Below are 24,867 nucleotides of genomic sequence, written 5' to 3'. Positions count from 1 at the left end.
AAATTGTTGTTTAATGAATGATGGGGGACTGTTGATGGGTGGGATGTTGGGAGGATTATGTTGTTATTGACACGCCTTGGACACGGTCTCTCTTATTGTTGTGTACAATACCTTTGAGAACTTAATAAAACCAAAGAAAAACATAAATCGAGAATACCCATTTTCTCAATCTGATGGATAGCATGTGCTGTCATAAAACCTTCAAGATGACTGAATTTACAGGATAACTTCACTATTGTTGATTTTAAGTTGTCAAGGTGTACATGCGCTACGTCATGTCATTTTTCACCAACGAACACAACTTGGAGTTTGCCGGTCCGGATACAACGGTACCGGCAAGCTTATTCGGACCGGGACCGCGTAATGAGGCCCATTTTACCATAAAGATCACCAACTTCACTCTCAGAAGAGGTGCATACTTGTTTATGTGTGTGAGCTAAAGAATCACTGTTGGGGTGGGTCTCTTTATTATGATTCATGGGCAAGCTCGTAGAGGGTTGCTGGTTGTCCACCGGAGTATTGTGTAAACATATATTCTCCACTTCAGATGGTAGAAATACTGCGGGAGAGGCGGGATCCAACGAGATTCTACATCTTTTTCCCAATTCATTTTGGAGCGTAGGTGCAAGAATAGATACGTCAGATATGCAGTTGTTGAAAGTCTCACACAAACTGAGATTTACATGTGCAGCTGATCTAGTAGGCCGTGGTGTTCCTTTCACAAAAGCAGGCTGGTACTTGGCAATGTAACCATAGGACTTACTCGTAGTATGAGGCTGTACAGATGGAATGTGATTTAGCACGTTTGTGTTGTCATTTGGCTCGATGGCCAGTGATTGCTGACTAAACGGGACAGTGCTTGTGTCCATTTGACGTTCGCTTAATAACAAGTCATGTGGCATAAGCATTGCGGTCTCTTTGCATGAGTCATGTAGTTGAATCGGAACAGTGAAACTCAGCCCCGGAAGCATTTTTGTTCCCGCAATGCGCCTGCCGCTCCGTAAACTACCAACCATGTTGCAAATAGTATTGCCACGCTTTAATGTTGCCAAGCCAATGGATGATACACAGTCAGAAAGGAAAAGCAAGCAGCTGTGCAAGGCGTAAACCTAAACTGCATTCTATATTGCCAGCATTTCAAAATAGAGTATCACGACTTTAGAAGCAAGTTAACAGCATGACTGTAACATAATACTTGTGATCAAGCAGGCATAAAACAATATCAGTATTGCAATGCACCAATCGAAAATTAGTATAGTAAAGAGATCAAATAGCCACCAAACTATTCGCCCTCCCCACACCCGTCACCTGTCAGCCTAACAGCCCAACAGCCATAAACTTCCCAAGCACTTCCGGATGCGTGTGTGATATGAGCGTGCACCAGTGCTTTTATGGGAATGGCTGGGTGTTAAAGGGCGGGATGGTAGGTGGAGCTGTAAGGCAGGAAAGGGAGACTTTTTATTGTGTGTCAAAGAAAAGAAAATACACGCTTAACACAAGACAGACACAAGACCAAGTCCCACGGTCTGTGCAAGACAAAATGTCCAAAAATTACTTTTGTGAGTTGAAAATGAACGTGTTAGCGTTTCCACATGATGTGAGCTTCTTCTTAAAGACGGCTCACAGCTCACGGCACAAAAGGGCAAAGGCAATAATGTAGACGATCAGGCAGCGTTCTCCAGCCCAACAGCCATAAACTTCCCAAGCACATCCGGATGCGCGCACGAGATGCGCGTGCACCAGTGCTTTTAAGGGAATGGATGGATGTTAATGGGTGGGACGGTAGGTAGAGTTTTGTGAGTTGAAGATGAACGTGTCAGCGTTTACATGCTGTTAGGCAGAATCATATGCAGTACCCTTTGGGAACACTACACACAATTAAGACCACAAGTGTCAGTACAATTTCACCTCTGGTACAAGCCTGTACTAAACAGTAATGTGGTAGCGGTTGCTGAGCAGCCAGACTTATCTAAAGAGTAAAGTGAGCAGTAGAACAGGTTACACATAGTACCAGCAAATACAGTGATTCAAACAAACACTTACTCAAGGTTTCTTGGTAAAAGAATATATATTTATTTACACAGTCATTTGGAAAACATTCCACTAGTAAGAGCAGCTCAATATCACAATTGAGTATACTACAATACACAACCAATCAGTTTCTGAACAAGTTAAGCTCCCCTGAAGTGGGAGCAAAATGGCACTTCAGTTACTTTGAAAAGGGGTAAAAAGACAAGGTTATAAGAATCAACAGCACAAATACTTTCATAGGCAGGGCAAAGGGTTTCAGTTCACTACAACCAGCAATTCAATTCAATAGGCCTGGGCCAAAGTCAATGGTTCAGAGTCTTGTATATGAAAGCACAGTTCTGGTAGTAAACGGTTAAGTCTTTGCCACGGATCTTAGAAGAATTTGGTCAGACGAAAAGTTAGATGTTGGTTTAGGGAAGGACAAGCCTTCGAAGTTGGGAAAGTTTCACAAACTTTCACATTGGCCGAACGGAGTTCTGCAACGCACTTGCACAGTACCTTGTAAGTGAAGAAAAGCTGCAGTGGGGCAGTTGTTCCTGGCAGTTCCTGCAGATCTCGCTGTTCCTGAGCTTCAGTCGTGGGGACAAGAAGGAGGATGTAGGGAGGTTCCTGCACTGCCCAGGGAAGAGGCCACAAGCTTCGCAAAACATTGGTTTAAGGTGTGAGTGCCTTAAAGTCCACAAACTGGTTTCCTTCCCGCTGGCTATCTGGTTTTCAACAGCACTCTGAAGAAAATTCGACCAGTGTGGGGACGTGTCCAGGTGGCTTGCGGGTTGGTTGTTCCCACCAAACTCAAGGGAAGAAGTTAACCTTGAAGGGCTTCTCTGTCGATGGAGTTTCAGCAAATTTCGGACTTGCAGCAGGGCTTCACCAGTGGACCAGGAGTTGCAGCAGTCGTCTTCCTTCAGCTCGTCTTCGGTTCTTTTGTTCCAGTGGTTGACTCTGCTTTCCAAGTTCCAGAGACCTGCTTTTAAACAGTTTTCCCCCATTCATTCCAGCCTGGCTGTCACTCACACAGCAGAGTTGCTGTCCTTGCCGGACATCCAGCCGGCCAATCACGCCAGAGTGTATTCAGGTCTCCTAGGAGACTAAGCACAGGGAGTTTCGGGCACCTCCCTCACATCCTGTCCACCCCAGACACTCAGGCGCCAGATGAGGGCTTCAGCACCGAAGCCCGCCAAAGGCCAACGAACAAAGGGACCAAACCTGGTTTGGCGCACAGATACAAACACAAGAAGGACCTTTCCAAAAAGAAATGGCGAAAAAATTTGGCCGGAGTCTGTTTTTACACAGAGGTCTTGGGCGCCATATTGGAAAAAATGGCTGACCCGATTTTTAGCTACCAGTGTTTGCAGTCAGGAAAAATCGTGGTAGTTTGTTTAAAACCACTTCCACCAGCCATTTCAAGTGGGAAAGGGTAACATTTGACTGTTACATGAGTGTTTAGACTTGGGGGAAGCTAGGCAACCCCTCCAGCACTCTATAGGAGATAGTGTGGGCTGGATCTGTAAATTTAAAATGACTAGCAAAGTCAGTTTATCTTTACATGCTCTGGAAGACGGTAGTCAGTCACAGAAAAGGTATTTAAACCTTGGGGAGTCTGAAAGACACCCCTGTGCCACTTCACTGAGGGTGCTGTGTGACACACAGAAAAAGATGATGCCTATGGAGTTGATTTTAAACTCCATATCCAAAGAACATAAAAGTAAAACACACATCAAAATAAATGGAAGAGTGGGAAAAAAGGCTCACACTCTTCCCAGGTAAAAAAATTAATTCCTAGAAATCCAGCAAAGTTGCTGGGGGTCTCAAAAGGTAATGGAAATTACACATTCTTGAGAATTCTCCTGACACACGTGATGTGAGCTTCTTCTTCCAGACGGCTCACAGCTTATGGCACAGAAGGGCAAAGGCAACAAAGTAGACGATCATGCAGCGTTCTCCAGCCCAACAGCCATACACTTCCCAAGCACTTCCGGATGGAGCTTTTCTACATTCTCAGAGAGCTTGAAACCTCTTTTGTCCCCAGTTCCAACTGCCTCAAAGATAACTCCTGGTGTCAAAACATTCAGTATGCCCTTGCAAACAAAGTTGTATCCCTCCAAGAAAAAATCAAGATCAAGCAATCTACCCTTATCAGTAAAGCCACTACGACTGACCCGCTCCATCTCCAATCATCCCCCTTTCACACACCTACCCGTTACCTTCAGCCATATCTCTGTATCAGAAGCCTCTAATATGATCACCGGCTTGAAACCATCACGCTGCCAAGGGGACATTTGCCCAGCTCCCCACATTAAGGACTGTGCAGCCCTTGTCGCCATCATTACCTCCTTTATCAACTCCTCCTTCATCACCAGAATTGTACCTACAATGCTAAAGGAAGCATGGATCATCCCACTCCTCAAGAAAGCCTCCCTTGACACTGCCATTCCCACCAACTACCATCCTATTACCACTGTCACTTTCCTCCTAAAAATCCTGGACCATTCCGCTTACCCGCAAATTCAAGCCTACCTGGGACTCCACCATATTCTCAGCCCGAGACAGCCTGGTTTTCGCCCCGGCATGGTACCGAATCAGCCCTACTTGACTTAAAAAAACAACTTGATGATATCCGTGACTCGGGAAACCTTGCTCTCCCCCTCCTCGTGGACCTGTCCACTGCCTTCGACTTAGTCAACCACCAAACTCTTTGCGACCATCTCACCCATCTGCTGTCCAGTGGATTGCCTCCTTCCTTGCAGAGAGATCTGCCCGAGTCTATGCTGATAATGCAGCCGTCCAGCCCTCTCCTTTCCCATGTGGGGTCCCACAATACTCCTGTGTCTCTCCCAACTTATACAATGTGTACACCAAACCCCTCTTTGACCACCTTAACTCCTTGGGGATTTTATTCACCAACTATGCTGACAATTTGCAGCTCCACAACCCCCTATCAGGCGACTACACACAAGACTCCAGCAAGATCAACGCTATCTATGACTTTTATGCAAGCCTCGATGGCCTCCCACCAACTCTGTCTGAACAATGACAAGACAGAAATCCTGATTGTCAACCCCCCCCTCTCGCCTACGCCAAACTAGACTCTGTGTACCTTTCCTTAAACATCGATGCCTGTACCAGCACAGTCTCTTTGAGCGGTCAAACACTTGGATTCTACCTAGATTCTAGTCTCAACATGACCCAGCATGTCAACTCCATCTCTTCTTCAGTGGCCCACACCACCAAGCTTCTAAACACCACCAAACATCTTCTCTTTCCACAACACTGCCTTACCATCGCAAGAGCCAACATAGGCACCTGGCTCGACTACTGCAACTCCCTCCTGGCTGGCATCTCAGAACACAACCTTAGTAAACTTCAGACAATCCAAAACAATGCCATCCGAGCGGCCTTGAACCTCTCCAAATGCGATCATGTGGCAAGTCATAGAAGAGCAGCACACTGGCTTCCAGCCAAAGAACGTATAAACTTTAAAATTCTCTCAATCACGCATCAGTGCCTCTCCAACACTGCACCACCTTACCTTTCACAAAGACTGAACAAACACTCAACTACTAGACCTACAAGATCTCTCTACAGCTATAGACTGACTACACCTTGCTACAAACGCATAAGAGCTGGAGGTTCTAGCTTCCCAGTGATTGCCGCCAGCTTCTGGAACAACCCCCTTCCCCCACATTCGCTCTGAATCATCCTACTGGCCGTTTAGGAAACTAGTCAAGACCATCCTTTTTCAATAACTCTCCCTTATCTTTCGCTTTTCACCATGTGCTATTTAACCTTTTGCTCCTTCACCACTCCCCCTCTCCTCGCCCCCCTCTGCCCCATCTTTGGGGGTTTTGCACGCTCTACTAATGTAAAAATAAATAAACAACTCATTGGATCTTTTATACATTTCCGAAGTTGAATTAGTTTGAACAACAGTAAATAGAGAAAGGTTTGGTGGGAGAGGCAATACTAAAAAGAAACAGAATGTTTAATCTCTGGTGGCACAGATGCTGCAACATTCATTTGCCACCTGCCGTCTTGGGCCTGGCAGCCATCTCCAGGCCTGTGTCTTGTAAACGTAGGCAGTCTTCCAGGCTGCCATCTGGCAAATGGCCTGGATAAGGATGCAAGCACGGAACACAGCCGTGTCTGCTCTGCTTCTGCTTAAATCATCCTCTGACCAGTCTATTGGCAGTTTCAGGATACAATCTGGTACAGAATACAGTCATACTGCCAAAGCCCTGCTTAAACTGGGCTTGCCACTGAGTCAAGCTATAAGTAGCAAATCATAACTGATCTCATCACCTAAAGACGGATGTTTGGGCCACACAGTACTGTCCTCCTGGTGTCTAAGGTATATAATGGTATTTCAGCCGGTGTAGAGGAATCCTTGAATAAAGTAGACAATGAGAAGATGTTGCTTAGATGAAATTCTGAGACAATGTTCAGAAGGTAATGAGGAGGTGTCCTTAAGATGACCTTATCAAGATGGAAATGGTAAATGGTTTCTAAGTCAAAAGTACTTGAATATCACTCATACAATGTGCCGAAGTGATGGTCATAATGAATGCTGCCCTCCAAGAAACCTATTTAATTCTGACCTGGGCATAGCTCAAAGGGTGGCTTAATGAGCTGGGGGGGACACCAGCTTAGAAACCGGAGGACATAGATGCTGCAGCCCGAGAGGAACTCATTCTCAACCCGAGAGGAACTAATTTTTCAATATGGTCTAATAGAAAATAGCGGTTGGATGGACACATAAGGAAGATTAATGCAGGCCCGTACCAGACAAATGAAGATAGAGAAGCTATGGCAGGCCTGAAACTCAAGAGGCCACAGCCCAGCAGAGCAACAATCACTGCACTACATTTTCTCTGGTACACCAATCAGGTGAAAGATGCCTTCGCCTCCACCAAGACTTTAAAACAACTCTTTCCCAGTTCTAGGAAAAAGCAACACACCTGCACAGCTAGAAGGCAGTCAGTGTCAGATGCTTCGCATTATTGTGGTGAATCCTGTCTTTTTCCTTCATGAGGAGGAGAGAGAAAAAGTGAAGCCTGTTTTAAGGTTGAAGAGTTGGAGCAGATCTCTGCCCCAAAGTCGCTTAGGCCATTCTAGGTTCATCAGGATCATTGTGCACCTTGTGTGAAGGAGAATGGACACCTCCTTGGGGATCAGAAGGATGGGTGTGAAATCATTGAGAAACATATTAGACAACCAAAAATCTTTCTCCCTGTGTCTAGGGGGTGAAACCTGCTGGAAGAGATGAAGCATTTCTCATTCCATGAGGTCGCAAAAAGCTTGGTTGAGGTCTGGCCCTATGTTTTGATGTTAGTTGTTCGCCATCAAGCTCCTATTCATCGGTGGTCCTTGCCTATGAAGTTGGGGCATGTCAAGAGTGTTGGCCTCTACTATAAGATGTTCTAACAGGATATTCCACATTGTTGTGCATTGCTCATCCCCACAGGAGTTTGGACTCTATTGATAGCTGCAGGAAACTTGTGCTTGCCTTCCAGCACACATGCACATTGACGTGGTATTTCCCGTTTATATCCTGATGGTGGTTTCCTATATAAAGGGGAGGTAAGATCTCAGTGCCAAAATGATCTCTCTGGATTTCAGGATTTTTATGTGCATGAAGTGCTACTACAAGAATTGAACTCACTGGGTTTAAAAGACACTAAGTGGGCCTCATTCCGGGTTTGAAACTAACCATGGAGTAATTAGCTTCATGGTTGCCTCCGAAACCGTCCCAAATCCGGCATGGTGAATGGAGTAATTACCGGTCCATTCCAGGGTTGGAGGGACCGGTAATTCCCCATTCACCTTTTGCCCTTCCCCATTCCCATTTCTGCCCCATAGGGCTCAATGGGAATGGGGAAGGAGGTAATTACGGCACCGTAAATTACGGTACCGTAATTACCTCTGAAGTACCTTTGCGGGTCCCGTACTTAACTCCTGCTAAAAGCAGGAGCTAAGGAAGGACCCGCAAAGGGACCTCGGAATACAGAGGTAAGGGATTACCGGCATTGGCACCCTTACCGGTGCCGGTAATTCCTTACCTCCAACCTCGGAATGACCCCACTAAGGTGCTTTCCCCAGCTGTAGAGCGAGGTGTCTGGCATGAGAATGTACAGAGCGTGTGAGAATCTTGATAGGTCCTGCGGTTGTATGTTATTGACTCTTGAGCTCAGCAGTGCAGGGTCTTGTGGAATTTGCTGTGCAGACACAGCCCTTTCTCCCAATTGTCAATGGCCTGTACCAACTGTGCATCCGGGTGACCTTACAGAGATCTCATCTGAGTAAATCAGTGTGGCGCAAACCCTGTGCAGCATGACATCAGACCCAGCAGAGACTTACATTGTCCGACTGTTCAGGAGTTCCTGCTCCTGTCCCTCCTGACCAAAGAAATCAAAACTGCAAGCCATTACTTGCCAGTCGTCAAATTAGGGATAGGCACGCATGCTATTTTAGCTGAGATACGCAGCCATTGATGCAAGTCACTTTGTGAACAGTAGCAGGGCTGGCCACAGGGGGCAAAGGAAGGAGCTTGAATTGATAACTGTAGGATCCCACCATGAACCAGAGATATTTTCTGCGGCTATTAATATAGAAATAAGCATCTTTCAAGTTGACCGGGGTCAAAAAGGTGCCCAAGCTGAGACAGGAGAGGACCCTTTGCCGGGTTGAAATCCAGACCGACTGCTTCTTTGCCAACTTGTTAAGATCGTGTAGGCTGAGGATCTACTTTCGTTTGGGGTTCTTCTTCTGGACTAGGAAATACTGGTAGCAGGACTAGAAAATACTAGTAGTAGGACAGCACTTGACATTCTTGTAGAACCTTTCTTGAACATAGCTTCTACTTCATGCCGCAGGACGAAGAGGCCCCTTGAAGAGGCATTGCTAAACCAGCCGACTCAGAAGAAAGCATGTCACCCATAGGCCCTTGGTCTAGTGGCAAGTTCATCATTGGTATAAAATCAGCAAGAATCTTTTCTGGCACTGAAAAGCAACTTCTTTAAAGGGGAAATATGGGCAACTGTCTATGAACTGGCTGCGATTACCACATGACTGCCTCAGTCTCTGACAATCTATGTGTGTCATGCTGAGTGGCATTCAAGTATGATGCTCACCCACCTATCACCGAACACTTTCTTGAAAGGTCATCTCCCACTCGCTCACAAACCAAATGTTGATGGGAATCTTTCCATATAAATAGTCTCAAATGGGTCATTAACCATTGATGGTTATCTCCCTGTTGATATGTCTCTCCCTGCTGAAAGCACAGCTTTCTGTCAATAATTATGTGCTTTCACTGCTGATCTGACCTTTGTTGACGATTCCACCATTGTTTGGCAACCTGTGGAGGAAGATGATGGGGTATAGAGTGAAAATCACTCTGTATTTTTACCAACCCAAAAAAATACGATTTAGAAAGGCCTCTCTGAGACCGCTCAGAGCTGCCTTTCAAAATCAAACTAACATGCCCCAGCCTCAGACGAGTGCACGCAGGGGCTGACAGGCAGGGCCAGACCGGAAGACGAATAAAACGGCTGAATTGGGTAAGTGTGTGTGTTTGTGTGCATGTTAACGGAGAATGTAGCGTGGTGGAGGTAGGGTGTTTGAGTGGGGATCCAGGAGAGTGTTTGTGTCATAGAAGGGAGGGGGCTGGTGAGTCAGTATGTGTGTGTCTGTGATGTTATTTAGGGTGAGGTATTTTGTCGGTGAGGAGCAAAGGGAGGTTTTATGGTAAGAGGGTGGGAGATTGGGTTATGCAGGGGGTTTAAGGGGTAAGCCCCCCAAAAAGTGATATATAACAAATATTGAGGGCTGCACCGAATCGGCCGGAAAAAAATCTGCCTTTTTGTTGTGCAGCCTTCTTTATTCACCAATATCACATAGAACTGATGATGGCGGGAGGGTGCAAAGTGCCCGTAGACGATTCCTCCATTCTTGGCCCATCACCAATAGCTAAAGTCTTAGCCAGTAGGATTTTCATCAAAGCATTCCTGGGCTTTTGTCCTTAGCCTTCTCAGGGTTGGATGTCCCTGATAAAATGTAATCCGATTTTCTCACGGGTGAAATAACCGAGGCTGTCATTTTCACATAAGGAACATTTTGTGTGCCCTTATCCCCTCTACCACCCCTTTACCCCTTATAATTACCCCTAAATATGCCCTTCCTTGGAGAAGCACTTATAATTTTCAATAACTAAATATAAATATACACAAATAAATGCAAAAGGGAGGTTGAAGAAATCATGGAAATCTCTTGAAAAAAGGGAATAAGGCCCTGGGATCAGCATGAGGGGGAAAGGGCAGGGGGACGAGCCAGGCAAAACATAATGTTCACTTACAGAATAAACGTCTCATTCCAAACTGGGTTGAGGGTCTGTGTTTTGGGGTGGGTTCGATGAGTCTGCTCTTCTGGAATGGTGTTTCGCACCACCGCCTTCGGCTTCTTCTTCCTAGCAGAATTCTCCTGGCTAGGACTGCTATCTCTTGATCGGTTCTCTGTAGAGTCTATTCCCAGCATGCAATAGGGATCACTGAAACCTGAGAATCATAAAAACAAAAAATGTGCACAAGACAAAAACCAAACTTCTGCTACCATAGGTTCCCCATAAGATGTCAACCAACATGCAAAGTAGTCACCTACCACTGGCATCTTTTCCGATGAGTCCCTTGGCTTCCTTTACCATAACCTTCAAGCAAAGGATTGGAGGCTAGAGGAGAAAAGCAGACAGTTAGGACTGGTTCTGTAAGGATACTTTGGTGGAGGAAGTAGTAGTGCTGTAAATGGTTATACAAAAAAAGCATTAACTAAAGGGTGTCCACTGCCATGTCAGGTGAGGACATAAAAAATACCGAATTGGGCAACACAACTGCAATGCCACCCTGATCTACGCATTCAAATAGCCATTGGTCATGATGAAGGTCAAAGATCACAAAAGGTAGGACTTTTGTGAGTCGATTCCTTTGCACATTCAGGAAGTAGCAAACAGCATGCTCCACAATGTTGTGAGGCTAGCAATGTGTTTACTTTAACTGGTCGGAGGAAGGCTGCATTAATGGGGGTGTTTAGGTTGAGAGAGTTGGTATTAGGAGAAGGGAGGTGGGAAGCTTTTACCTCTAGCAACTGGACACGTTTCAAAATCTGCCTATGTTGAGCTTCATCCACATTGAAGGCCTGTGGTAAAAGGAAGAACAAAGTGGAACAGGTTAATGCTTGACTGTCAAAACTTTGTATTGGACAGTAGAACATTTTTAGACAGAGGCAGCTCTACAACGTGAGCAATAGAATCAGCAGTTAAAAATGAATATATCAGAAAAAACTCAACACAATTCAAAAATAATAGTCCATAAAATCCAAGTAAATTCTTATGCCATTATAACACCCGAAACAAAAAACAATGAAAATTAGATTTAAGGAAAATTCACATCTTGAAAGACATCCTTCAACAAAACTGTCAACATAAAGATGCTTTATGCAATTCGGCCGAGGCCAACTTCAGCAGCAATGATTGCAAAAGAAAAGAATACCTGTCTAGGCACAGAAAGTGAAACCAATACCAGATGTCAACCAATAACTCCCTATCTAAAGCATTAAATTCCAGGTATGTAATGACATGAGGTTGAAGATATAACTGCTAAATTAGACTAGAAAGCTACACATAAAACGAGCATTGGCAAACCCAGTAGATCTGCCTTTATTTTTCAAGTGAATATGACTAGATGCGTGAATATGGTTATATTAGTGGTTGAATGAATGGATAAATATGGTTGCTGTTAGGGAGAATTCTCTGTAAAGGCTAATTTCCCAAACCTAGTGAGTCCCCCAGCAGCTTTGCTGGATTTTTGGGGCTTATTTATTTCTCCTGCTAAGAGTGAGACTCTTTTTCTCCCACTCTTAGGCATGATTTGAGAATGTCCTTTGACTATGTAATGTGTTTTATGGGCTATGGGGTCTTTTACTCCATAGGGCTTCATGTGTTTTTGGTATATGTGTTACACAGCACCCTCAGTGCAGTAACACAGGGGTGTCATAGTGACCCCCAAACATAGACTCCATACCCTGGGACTGACTACTGTCTCCCAGGGCATGTAAAGTCACCATTGACTTTACTAGTCTTAAATTGTGAACAGAACCAGTACAAACCATCATATTGTGGAAGTACTGGTAGGGGTAATTCGATTGCCCCTGGGTCTGTTTTCCAAGGGGGCACTGTCCAGTCCCCCCTTGTCGAGTTTATGGCTGGTGGCAGTGGTTACCACGCAAAATATTCCCCCGGAATATTTCCTATGGGATTTTCCCATTCATTTTAAACGCACCACTTTTTTGGTGCAATGTTAAAGATACCGCCGGGTTATTTATTTAATATTTATTCCCCGGTTGGGTCTTTTTTGCCAGGACTCGGTTTTAAAATGGCATCTGTGTTCGCTTCTGTAACTCCAACCCAAGTCGAGCCCTTTGTTCCACTTTTGGCGGGCTTCTACACAGAAGCCTCCAAAAGTGGTGCAACTCTGTCTGGGTCTACAGGATGTGTGGGAGGGGGGAATAGGCACCAAGGACTGAGTTGCCTCGGCAACTCAAGTCGCACTCTTGTGTGATTGGCCCAGTGGGAGCCGCCGGGCTCACCACTTAGCATGCTTGATTGACAGCTAGGACTGATTAACGGGGGTTTTCTGCATAACAGCAGGGCTTTGGGGACTGGAACCTCAGAAGTCGCCACAGGACCTAAAGAATCCGAAGAGGGAGAAGCTGAGCTGACCTGCAACAACGACACCACCGGTGGAGCCCTGCTGAAACGACTCACCACTTCCCAACGACAGAGAAGATCTTCCTCCAGGAGAGTCTTCTTCCTTTGAACTGGTGGGGTTAACCAGTTCGCCTTCCTGGATCGTCTCCTGGTCGAATCGCCCTTATCATGCACCCCGGCGGCCGGATAGCCTTGCTTCACCACTACCGCAAATAAAAGGGTAGTACTTTTTAACTGGGAAACTCTGCGGCTGGTTTCTTCCCTAAGTGATGAAAGACGAAGACGAAGTGATGCCGCTTGGGGGAACAGGAACCAATTAGGTAAACAGCATGCAATCAAAGTAGAGGAATATAGCTGGCCCCTGTAAACAGAGTCTAGGAAAGCATGATTGTGGTTTGTGTGACTTCTTAGGACTTCTGGGATAATCACCAATGAGAAACCTACACTAAACCGGCAAAGACTTAGCTATACAAAAACTACATAGATATGGAGATAAATACCCAATCCTCCCTGGATAGAGGAATTCCGTGAGCTCTTTTAATCCAAGCAGATATGGTAGCAGCCATTAACACATTTCAAGGTGTCCTGCCTACCACTGAGGAGGAACCTGATATCTCCTTATCTATATCTAACTCCTTACTTGCTGTTGTTCCTGAAGCTTTACAATTAAGATAACTGGACCTTTGTCCTAAAACAGCTCAACTTGCATATTCTGACGAAGTTAGAGACAAAGAGTACAAGATGCATGATGCAGAGCAGCATAGGCATATTGCTGGGTAAACTAATAAGAAAAAAGAGAAGAGAGGACAAGAAAAAGAATGAGCTTTTAGAGAAAATCATGTTACCTATCAAGTTAAAATTGTAAGGTTGGGACCTGGGCTGCCGAGAGTGTCTAGCAAAGCTAAGCTTGTTGGTGCTGAGTTTTCAGCAAGGCCCAGATTACCCACAGGGGATGGCAAGTGTGCATGTGTTAGGAAATGAGTTGTTACTTTGGCTGAATACCTTAGAAATGGCATGGTGAGTGCTGCTAGTGCTGCGAGGAGACTGTGCTGGAGCTAGTCCTGAGATTTTTGGCTACTGTTGTACACCGGAGTGTAATTGTGTTCCACTCTTTCTATTCAAACACCCTGGGACGATGTAGACTACGTAGAGTGCTGTTAGCACTGCAAGGTGGCTATGTGGGAGCTGGACCTAACGTTTTTTTGGCTGCTGTTGTACACCAGTGCAAAATTGTGTTGCACTGTTCCCATTCAAACATCCTGGGACGGTGGAGCACCGCGGAGTGCGAAGAGTGCGGTTAGCACTGCTGTTGGCCCTGCAGTTGGATCCTGCCCAGTCCTGTGGTGGTGAGGGTTGTCAACGACTGTTTATTCACATATTTACAAACTGAAGAGTAGAAATAAGAAAAGCAATATGATACATGAGAGTACACTTGAGATGGTGCATGCTTTACAGTTGTTGGATTCAGTGGGTGAACTGGGTAGCTCCGAAACAGCTGACATGAATGTTAAAGCGGCTCCATTCACTAAATTAAAAAAGCTGCAAAAGTTACCCAATTCTTTAGTACAGTTAGTAAAGAAAATAATAAATCCCCCATGGATGATGGGTTGTAATGAGTTTGATATTCAATTGAACCCCTTTGTGACTGATAATGAGCTTTTGGAATTAAGTGATGAGCGGAGGGCTGAAGGGGGAAATTATTCTTATTTAAATACCCCTCCCATCTTCACTGACTATGGCAGTGATAATAGTGACAGCTCCATTGATTCTACCCCGACGCCTTCGCAGCAAGGGGGCTTTACCTCACTGCTTAGGCAGGCGTGCAGTAATGAATATAATCAGTCTGCTCTTATAGCCATAAATTACGTCTTGACATCTTTTGTAACACTCTACGAGAACATTCGCACAGAAGTTACGTTACATTCTGTAATACTAGAGGCTATACGAAAGAAACTAGATAATTCAGGCAAAAGGAATGAATTGCTTCAAGCAAATATAATGCCTCGTCAGCATGAGGGGAACCAGGCAATCGAACCGGATCAGTTGCACATTTCAAAACCCACCGGCAAGTCGGGTGAAGTGCTTAATAATTTGGCTATGCACACAACACAACATGAGGAACAGTGTGAGGAACAGCAAATGGTGAAATCTGACCCCATTATCATGCTTACAGGGTTTTCGAGTTCTAATACTACTGCTTTGGTTGTAAATAAAGTGAGCTTCAAAGGTGCGTAGGGAGCTAGCCGAAATGTCATGCAGAAACCCAAAAAGCTTCTTCCACCACAGGAAAAGAAATAAAAAAAAGATTAAAACTAAAACATCCAATGTGAGGTCTTCAAGAAAGTTTTTGAAAATCCTGGATTCCCGACAAGAGAGAAGGCCCCATCACATAATACTGTGGGTACAAATACTGACAAGCTGCCACATTCTGAGGATTCTGTCATTTTGAATGAAGATCTCGTAGTGGAAAACATAGCGAATTCCTGTGGGTCAGGTTTGGGTGTGAACAATCCTATCCCACCATATCAAACAAGGATATTTATGAGTAACTCCATTCAAATGGAGAACGAAATTGGTGACTTGGTCTCAATGCTGCAGAGCTTGGTGGAGGAGGGGCTGCAACTTTGTCACTGAGGAGAACCTAGTATTAAATCTTGGCTACAGTCAGGAAATCTCAAAAGGACTTACACCTAAAAGGAGGAATGCATGAGTAATAAGACCCATCTGCTTCAGGAGCAATTTGATGAAGGTCAACGGGGGCTTATGATGGTGTCAGTAAACATATTAATAAAGCCCCTCGGGGCTTATGATGGTGTCAGTAAACATATTAATAAAGTCCCTGTTTATAGTATTTTAAGGGGTACCGGCCTAACTGGGAAATATTCTCAGGATAAGCAATTAAAATACCCAATTGATCAATCAAATAATGGTGTGGGTGGGAAGCCAATACAGTATAAAAACTCATCTGTCCCATCCCGCCAATATAGATTGTTAGTGGAGTGTCTTGTCTGAAGTAGACCTTTGATATTGAACATGGCAAATATTTTGGCCTTTTTCTCAGAGGTTCTCAATCTATGAGCCATTTCATCAAGGGACATAGATCTGGCGGAGAACATCGATTTAAATAAAACAGACATAGTTAAGTTGGATATTGTAACCGAAAAATTGTTTATGACACTATACTGAATGAATCTTTACCATTAAGACAATTGGGATATGATATTATGCCATGTTGAGATAACTGACTTTACAAGTATTAATGTGAGGGATGACAAAAGATTAAAGGACATTGTGATATCCATTAATGAAGGAGGCAGGGAGAGGTACAGCCGGCTCATGTAGAGAACTCTCGTCTTATGGAACATAACGATTGGTCCTTGCTACCAGGTGTCCTGCATACCACTGGAAATCCCCAAAAAATGTAATCGCAGTGTATTCTTCAGTACAGAGAATTGCTTGAATATTGTGTCATGGAACACCTGTGGGCATAATCATTTGTTTACCAATCCCAAAGAAGGCACACTTTAAAAAAAAGCACAAGATCATACTTTTGCAGGAAACCTGGCTGATGAATTGTCCAATTTTAGATGGCTATATAATTGGTTTTCTGTCAGCTACAAAAGGTCATTGGGGCCATCCAGCATGTGGCCTTATGATAACTACTAAATCATGCACAGGAATTGTTCTGAAGCATGAATATAATATTCAACAAGGAGCCCTCGCTGTTGAATTTGTTTTACCACTTGGTCTAACTAAGAGAAATGTGTTAGTTGTTAATATATACTGGCATGTGGGTGTGTGCTTCTTAAATGATTTTGTGGCAGTACTCACAACATTAATAACAGAGTGGTTGGACTTGAATAACAAAGGTCATAGTTTAATTGCTGAGGATCTAAATTCTACTTGTTTAAATGCAGGAGATTGTGATGATAATTTGGAATACTTTACTTCTATTAATTATCTCTCCAGTAAATGTCATCAACTTTCTAAATGGATCTCGTGATTTACTGCCCTAGGTTTACAAATATTAAATGGTACCACTCCAGGGGATATTCTAATTCAGGCAGCCTGGCATAGAGGTGGGAGGGAATCTGTGCTTGATTATATCTTTGACAATAAACTATATAAGTTCTGTAAGCATATGAACTTCATAGATACTTACTGGAGTGATCATAACATGTTAGTCGGGCAGTTTGATGTCCAGGTTAGGAGAAACGAAGGTGAAGGACCAAACAACTTGATGAATAATCCAGGTAACACTGGAATCACATGGAATGAAGCGCATATTAATTCGTTTAATGGGAAAATAGAGACTATTTTGTGGGAAACCACCTTTGAAAGGAAATTACGCACATTTAATTTGGATAATTTTCGGTTCTTTATTAAAGATAATTGAAATGAAGTCTTTGGATGGGATACATTTATATATAGGACAAATAAGCCCACTAAACAGCATTTAATTGTTTATGATGTTAAGGTGCATAAAAAGAAAAAAAGAAATGGGGTCCAATATAAAAAAGATAAACAGTCAGGGATCTGACAACTATATCTGTAAAACAAAGATTAGAAAAATACAACAAATGTATAAGAACTAGACCAGACAGTGTATAAGAACTGGAGCAAGTTTGACTTCCTTAAAACTAAGAAAGTTGTTAAAGTTAATATTGTACATTTTTGGAAAATAGTCAAAGAGATGGAATGTAATCAAGTTGTTAAGCAATCTAATACAATTTCAGAGTCAGCATGGGTGCCACATTTTTCCTCTATGTATTCAAGTGAAGTTGAACTTTCGCCATCTATCTATAGTAATGGTGATAGAAGGAATTAATGATGAGTGGAGTTTAGAGATAGATCAGAACGCAATTCATTAAATAATTATAAAAGTCAGTACCTCTAGGGCGGCAGGACCCAATAACCTCTCTAAAATTCTTTTCAACGGTGCGTCGGTTTCTTGGTCCATGATTGTTTCTATAATGTTCAGTAAATTATACGATTTGGCTGCTTTCCTCCTCCATGGAAATCCTTGTTTGTTATTCCCATTTATAAATAAAGAGTTCGATCTGATCCTAAAAATTACCACCCAATTACCATAATGGACACAGACATTAAGGTCTTAGCCTCCATTCTCTTATTCAACTTAGAAAAATGGGCAGACAGTGTTGGAAGACTAAAGAAATTCCAAACTGGTTTTAGAAAACCATAGGGCACTCATTTTAATGGTTGCGTCCTAAAGTGTTTTTAAGAAATGTCATGGGCCAAAAAATACAATTCTATTTTTGTTGCATCCATAGGTCTGTCCTCTGATTTCGATTTGGTAAATCAGAAAGATTTATGGACAAAACTATATAAATGGGTAATTCCTGTCAGCTTGTGGAAACTAATCATGGGACTACATGAAAACTCTAATATTGAGGTTAGACTCGATTATGTAATCTGCCAAGGAAAACTGACACAAGAACTAGGCTGAGGCAGTGTTGCATTCTAACTCTGTGCCTGCTCAATCTTTATGTCCCAGATGTTGATGAGTACCTGAATAAGGTTTCTTTTGTTCCACCTCAGTTGGATGCCTTCAAATGTACTTGAATGGCATACGCAGAGAATTTTCTAGTGTTTGTTTGTACTCCAATTGGCCTGAAAATTAATCCAGGAAATATTATGCAATTACAATCTAGGAAAAGATTATCTAATTTTGGGAGGACCATTAACAACATTAAGCTTGATAGAGTCGACAATTTAATCTACCTTGACTTTCAGATTATAAACAAACGCAGGAAATCGAATGTCACTGAATTGTTTAGACCTAACGCTGTCTCCCTTGCAGGCCAAATGAGTAAGATTAATGTTAAATCTGGCAAATTCTCAGTGGTGCTGTTGCTTAAGTTTTATGAAGGTAAAGTAATCCCAAAGCTAATTTATGGGATTGAGGTATTGCAACCCTGGATTTTGGATAAACTTTCTTGACTTGAGCGATTGATTTGCTGTACGTTGCTATGATTACTGAATTGTGTACCAATAGCCACAATTCGTTATGAATTATGGCTAAAATCCATTTCTCTTAGAGCTAAATGGAGAGATCTACTGCTGTACTCCAAAATGCTCGATCCCCCTACAAATTTGCTCGATACTTATTTGGAATCAATCTGAAAATATAAGAAAGAAAACCAGTGATTCAATTTGCAGCAAGGTGGAGTAACATATTGGCTGAAATTGTAGCGAGTTCAACCAATTTGGTGCAGAATCCAGGCAAAATAAAACTGCCGTTATACCAATTTAGATGGGTGCACTACTAGGGATACTCTACATAGCTATGAGTCTCTGACTCATTTGAGATATGAGCATAAGCAATTGGGGATTGTAGCAACGTACTTGAAGATTTTTTCTAACAGTCAAGCACATTATACATTTGTAAGATTTAGGCTGGATCTCCTCCCTAGGAGAGAAATTTTAACGGGGCGTAAATTGCTACCACAGGAATTGTCATTCTGTCGATTTAGTAGTGAAGTCAATGAAATAGAAAGCTGGAGACGTTTGATAATAACCTGTCCTGCTTTGCATGCACATCGCCCTTTATATTTTAAAGACCAAGTCAATAGTATTGATGTTATCGATTGTGAAAATCTCTGGGAATGTTGTTTAAGTGGTCATCTGACCTCAGTGGCTCTGGCAGTGCTGTTTTTTTTTGAAAAGATTGAACTTGGGTGATCCAACTGACCAATTCTGTATGGATTAGTTTTAAGTATTTATATTGTGTATTTTTACATTTCTTAAAAGTGTTTAATTTGATGAATTTTACTTAGAATCGTATAATCAATTTATATACGATCACCTCATTTATATTCTGTTTAACCGAATGGATTTGTATTGGATTATGTTATGTGCATTGTAAAGCTTGAATATGTTTTAACCATACAATAAATAAATAAATAAATAAAACATGTTGTATGCATGGTAAATCAAGTAAGGCAAAACATACTTGTCTGCTTGGGCTTCTGTCTCAGAGAAGGTGTGAATCCTTTCTTGAATTGTCACAAGGAAACAAACAGAAGTATGAGTGAATGAAGAATGTTCTCATCAGAAGGTTTTGTAAGTCTCCCATTCAGTACAAAAAGAAAGACAGTATGACCCTGTTACATGGGTGAATGGTTCTTTAAAGAACGTGTATGGAGGGATTAAGAACAATAAAGTGGATTGCTTTGAAGGTAAGGTTAGTTTGACTATGCTTGAACACATTTTGGATGCTTGTCCAACTAAGTTGTATCAACAATTGACGACTCTTAGACCGCAGACCCCAAAATGGTGGCTGTTGCAGCTGCCTATGGTTGCTCCAAAGGATACATCACATTTGCAATTGGGGGACTTCGCATAGGTCTGAAGAAATTATGGAGTTCACCATTAAAATTAAACATCTTTACCTCCCTTTCTTTGTCTACTTTTTTCCATTCTCAATCTTCTGAGCACCATGCTCCTTGTAAATTTTGTATAAAACTTGTATTGTAATTTACTCATATGTTTACTTTTTTTTACTTAATGATTGTTAAATTGTTGAATTGTTGAATTGTTAAATTGGATTGTTTTTCTTTCTCTGTTTTCTATTGAAAAATGTCAAAAAGTATTAAAAAATCTATATATTAAAAAAAGAAATTAAACATCTGCATCTGACAAATATCCACAACCATAAACTGAGAATCCATCTGGGAGTGGTTATCCTGATAAGGCGAATGTTTCTTCTGCTGCAAAGCAAATTATTGTGTGAAGTCCTTAATTCCCAGAATCATAGGTATCGTTGGGATTATGGAAGGATGGATCACAAGAGGAAACTCCAGCCACAACGGCCCAGTTCTAAGAGTACAAGCTGTGAGTTTGGCCTGTCTTACTGACAAGGAACCAGTCAGTGAATCTTCCTGGCATGTTTTAGAGTCCATTGGGGCCAGGGAGAGGAACTTACAATATGAGAGCCCCAAAAGCATGATTGTATATGTAAATGGGCAGAAGACTAATGAACTGGGGCTATAATGAATATGGTAGATGTCAGGTTAATCAGACCTTAAAACAAGATAGCAGGTCCTGCTACACTCACCAAAGTATGCTGCAGAGTCTTTTTGTCTTCAAGAGAGGAGGTTCTCTTGCTTGTTGCTGCTGACTGACTTTATTTTTATTTTTTGGGCTAGTCCGCTTTCTATTGCTATCATCTTCTAGCCTAAAAACCCCAGAACACCGCGGTGTACCGACGTGGAAATCATCGTACAGCTATTGCTCGCCCAAAACTACACACTGAGCTTGAACTGCCAGAAACCAGTAACCAGTACCTTGCCTGATGTTCCCTCCCTTTCCCCTCCCTCATCGAGGCACTAGCGCCCCTCACCCCCTTTGGAGTACCCCAGCACTTCTGGCACTTCTGGCAACCAGAGAAGACTGCAGAGAAGACCGCAGCATGCAAGCCGCTCCTTCGCCGTCAGCTTTGCTGCCGCAGCACGGTCCGTCTACCAGACACGGACAGAACTTACCCAGTGCCCCCACTCTTCACAGAAGACGCCCACTGACATCACAGGTACCGGCACGGGCACCCTTTTTCCTCACCAATTAGCCACTGCTGGCTGACACTTGACACTTACCTCCTGCGCTTCTCTTTCCGGTGAGCAGTGGACAGGTTCGGAGCCCTCCACGCCTGTGACTGCGTTCTTGACGCGGGGGCTCTGTGACGGGACGTGACGAGCTCTAATCCTCCTTTGCTCGCCCGCGGCGTTTGCAGGCCCTCCGGAGGCGGAGCCGGCCCACCCGGCTGAGGCGGTTCGACCGCTGCCTCGCTGTGTGAAGCATACCCCGGGCCACCGTGGCACTTTCCACCTCCACAAGTCTCCACAATTCTCGCCACCCATTGCGGTGAACAAGCTCCGAGGGTGCCGCGACGGGCCCTTGCCCTCCCCTGCCTTCCTGTAGCGTCCGGCAGTCTTTCAGAGGCGGAGCCTCCCAACTAAACCTTCACAACGTGAGAACTTCCCCGATGAGCCCCAGTGCTCCCTTGCTTTCCTCCAACGTTCGGCAGTCACTTGGAGGCGGAGCCTCCCAACTCACCTACAACAACGCGATCATTCCCCTGTGCAGAGCCACAGTACAACCAATTCCACTGTGCTTCCCTTCATCACTTCAAAGTCACGTCTCCTGTTTACGGGTCATAAAGAACTTTACCCCACCAATAGCACTGTTACTGCAAACTCTTCACTCACGAGCCCATCCTTCACGTGAGTTGGCAACATTGTGACTACTCACGATTTGGTGTGAATTGGCAAGAGCAGGACCTGATCTTCAACCATCAGCAAGGAATCAACAGCCCTGTCCCCTACACCTATCTTAATATATCAAGAATAACCACTTACACAAGAACCCTACTCCTCTACCTTGCCTCTTTAAATCCCATCCAGAACTACTGCTACTTCCTCTATAAGAGACCCTGGACCCCATAGCTCAAGGAAACAGTAAACTACCAACTATTTGCACTAGCAGATTGAATCGGTCAGCCCTATAGAAGATCTTGGATCCTGTAGCACAAAGAACCACTAACGCACCGACCACCTCTGTTAGGAGACCGAAAGGGCTCGTCCCTTGGATCCTAACAGAGCTACTTTAAGACCTTCTGCTCAGGACCCCGAAAAAGGCTTGCCCCTTGGATTCTATACACTAAAGTGATACTACCACACCCCACCCCCTGTTAGGACCCTTAGATCCTAACACAGACGCAATACTTCTCCTCCCAGAACCAGCGTCACACCTTTACTAAGGAGACCAAAAGGGCAAAACCCTTGGATCCTGTACTATAGAAACAACAACGCCATTTTACCTGGGCAGCAGGTCAAAAGGACAACGTACAACAACTTCAAAAGACTAATTGACACATTTCTATCCAGGAGACCGAAAGGGCATGACCCTTGGATCCTGAACCTACAGAAACTTGTCACCACTTCAAACAGATTTAAACGGTCCGCACCTCGGAACAACAATCTCAAAAGACTAATTGACACACTTCTACCCAGGAGACCGAAAGGGCACGACCCTTGGATCCTGAACCTACAGAAACTTGTCACCACTGCAAAAAGATTCAAACGGTCCGCACCTCGGATCCCAACATAGACGCTACAACAATCAAAGAAGAAATGTCTTCAACTCGACCCAAACAACAACCCGTTGTGCGCCCTAAAACCAGACTAAGAACAAAACTCAATACTGCTGCCATGTCGGCTTTAGATTCCTCGCAACTAACTTCGGAACAATCACTTTCAAGAGCCCATGCCGCAAAAACCGACATGAATCATCCACAGCAACATGAGGATCTGGACAACGAGCATCTTACTAGAATAGACGATCCTGTTACGCTCACCTGGTTCCACGGGGGCGCCACCCAGCAATCGGGGTCCAGGTATCTCTCCCTGCGATGTCCAGTAGTGACCAGCGGAAGAGTCCTTGTTCTTGATGTTGGCGGGTTCTCCATCCTGCTGTCTCAGCAGGGGCGCGCGGTGCTTTGCGGGCAATGGCGGTAGAGTTACTTCACTGATGCCGGCCCGACGTGAGCCTTTCAGGTAGGTCTTATTGCTATGGTGTTTTGCTGTCCTAGTATGCCTTTCTGGAATTAACAATGTCTTTTTCTCTTCCTTAGGTGCTTTGCCTTTGCTAACCTGTTATTTTATGTCTTCACAGGTCGTGGTGCTCCGCCGGAGTGTAGAATTCCAGAGGTGTTGCTGAATGAAGTGCGAGTGGCAAGGTAAGCCTTTTGGCGGAGTTCGTTAATTGTGCAAAATGTCTTATACCTTGTCTTTCCCTTTCTGCAGGTCCGTCAATCCGAAGGAGCGCTGGTTCCAGGATACCGGTCGGAAGAGCTGAGGACCGCTAATGATGGAATTCAGGTAAGCTGCAACCTTTTCTAACGATGTATTCTTTCTTTTTCTGCAGATGCTGTTCCTCCAAGGTTCGTGGCTGAAGCTGAACACAGTGAGCGTCACGTTGCAGAATTGCAAACTAACGCGAAGCGTGTCAGTCCAGTCGGGTGTGGTTTAAATAGCTTCAAGAAAGAAGTCCAGGTAAAAGAGTTCTAAGGTGCCACACCCAAACCATCCTTCTGCAAGCCAGGTTCCAAGAAGCCTGATTCTGTGGATGCTTCCACATTAAATGACAGTAACAAAAAGTAGTTCCCAAGCACAAACTCATTATTAAGTATGAGCCTAGCGCCAAAGGTGCCAGGACTGGCCCCAAGAAGGCCTAGGTTGGGATTTAGTGGGGACTGGGGTCAAGGCTCCCCCTGGCCCATGGGTAGGCCAGGGGGGCTTAGGGGTGAGGGTCGTGACAGATCCCCTCATAACAAAGTCCAACCAACCAACAAACAAAGAAAGAAAAGGCAAGATTAGCCAAACTCGCATGGTTACATACCCATAATTCAATTAAACTTGCTCAACCCTTAGATACTGCTGCCAACCAACCCATAGCCAAGACAATAATCCTCGACAAATGAAAATAAATATTTGGCAATATAACAGGAAACCACCACACGCCCTTAACTTCGACCCCATCCGTCACACAGAGAACTGGTCAAAGACCCATCAAAAGAGAAGCTGAAACACACTCAGCAGGAAACCAAAAAATTCCAACCCGTTTCAATTACGACACAGATGAATCCTACTACACGCCTGATCTTACGACCAAGAACCAACACCCTACTCCTCAACTGAGCGCACCAGAAATTAAAACCAATAACACAACATCCAAAAGCCACAACCTCGATGAATGTACCAACCCCAGGATCCCGACTACCATGTTGGACTTACAAAATATGCTTATTGCAGTGCTGTCTCAATCTATGATCCCTTTTTGAAATTACACGAAACCATGAACGACAACATCAAAGACCAAGCAACTCTTCTAGCACTTATACACTCCAAACAGATTTACATAGAGAATTTTATAACCACAATCGAATCCCGGTTGAACTTGGAAGTGGAACAATCTAATCGATGGCAACAACGACTGTCAGAAATAGCAAAAATGACCGCCAAGAAAAAACCACCCTAAACACAGAAGTACTAGCTTTGCTTAAAGCA

At 43.8% G+C, this 24,867-nt stretch overlaps 1 protein-coding gene across 2 annotated transcripts in view; it reads right to left on the bottom strand.

The window, feature by feature from the left end:
• The window catches only part of UNC13D (unc-13 homolog D), a 2,023,528-nt gene that overhangs the window by 1,650,368 nt on the left and 348,293 nt on the right, over positions 1-24,867 (bottom strand). For both annotated transcript variants that reach the window (XM_069654742.1, XM_069654741.1), the window contains exons 5-7: positions 11,155-11,214; positions 10,684-10,750; positions 10,382-10,580 (exon numbers count right to left, since the gene is read on the bottom strand). In XM_069654742.1, coding sequence (XP_069510843.1) covers positions 10,382-10,580; positions 10,684-10,750; positions 11,155-11,214 — 326 coding nt within the window. The remainder of the gene's footprint in view (positions 1-10,381; positions 10,581-10,683; positions 10,751-11,154; positions 11,215-24,867) is intronic.

Source organism: Ambystoma mexicanum, chromosome 3q, assembly GCF_040938575.1.
Source record: "Ambystoma mexicanum isolate Mex_15411 chromosome 3q, UKY_AmexF1_1, whole genome shotgun sequence".
NCBI lineage: Eukaryota > Metazoa > Chordata > Amphibia > Caudata > Ambystomatidae > Ambystoma > Ambystoma mexicanum.
Note: the sequence above shows the minus strand (reverse complement) of the source record. Positions and strands in the feature narration are given on the sequence as shown.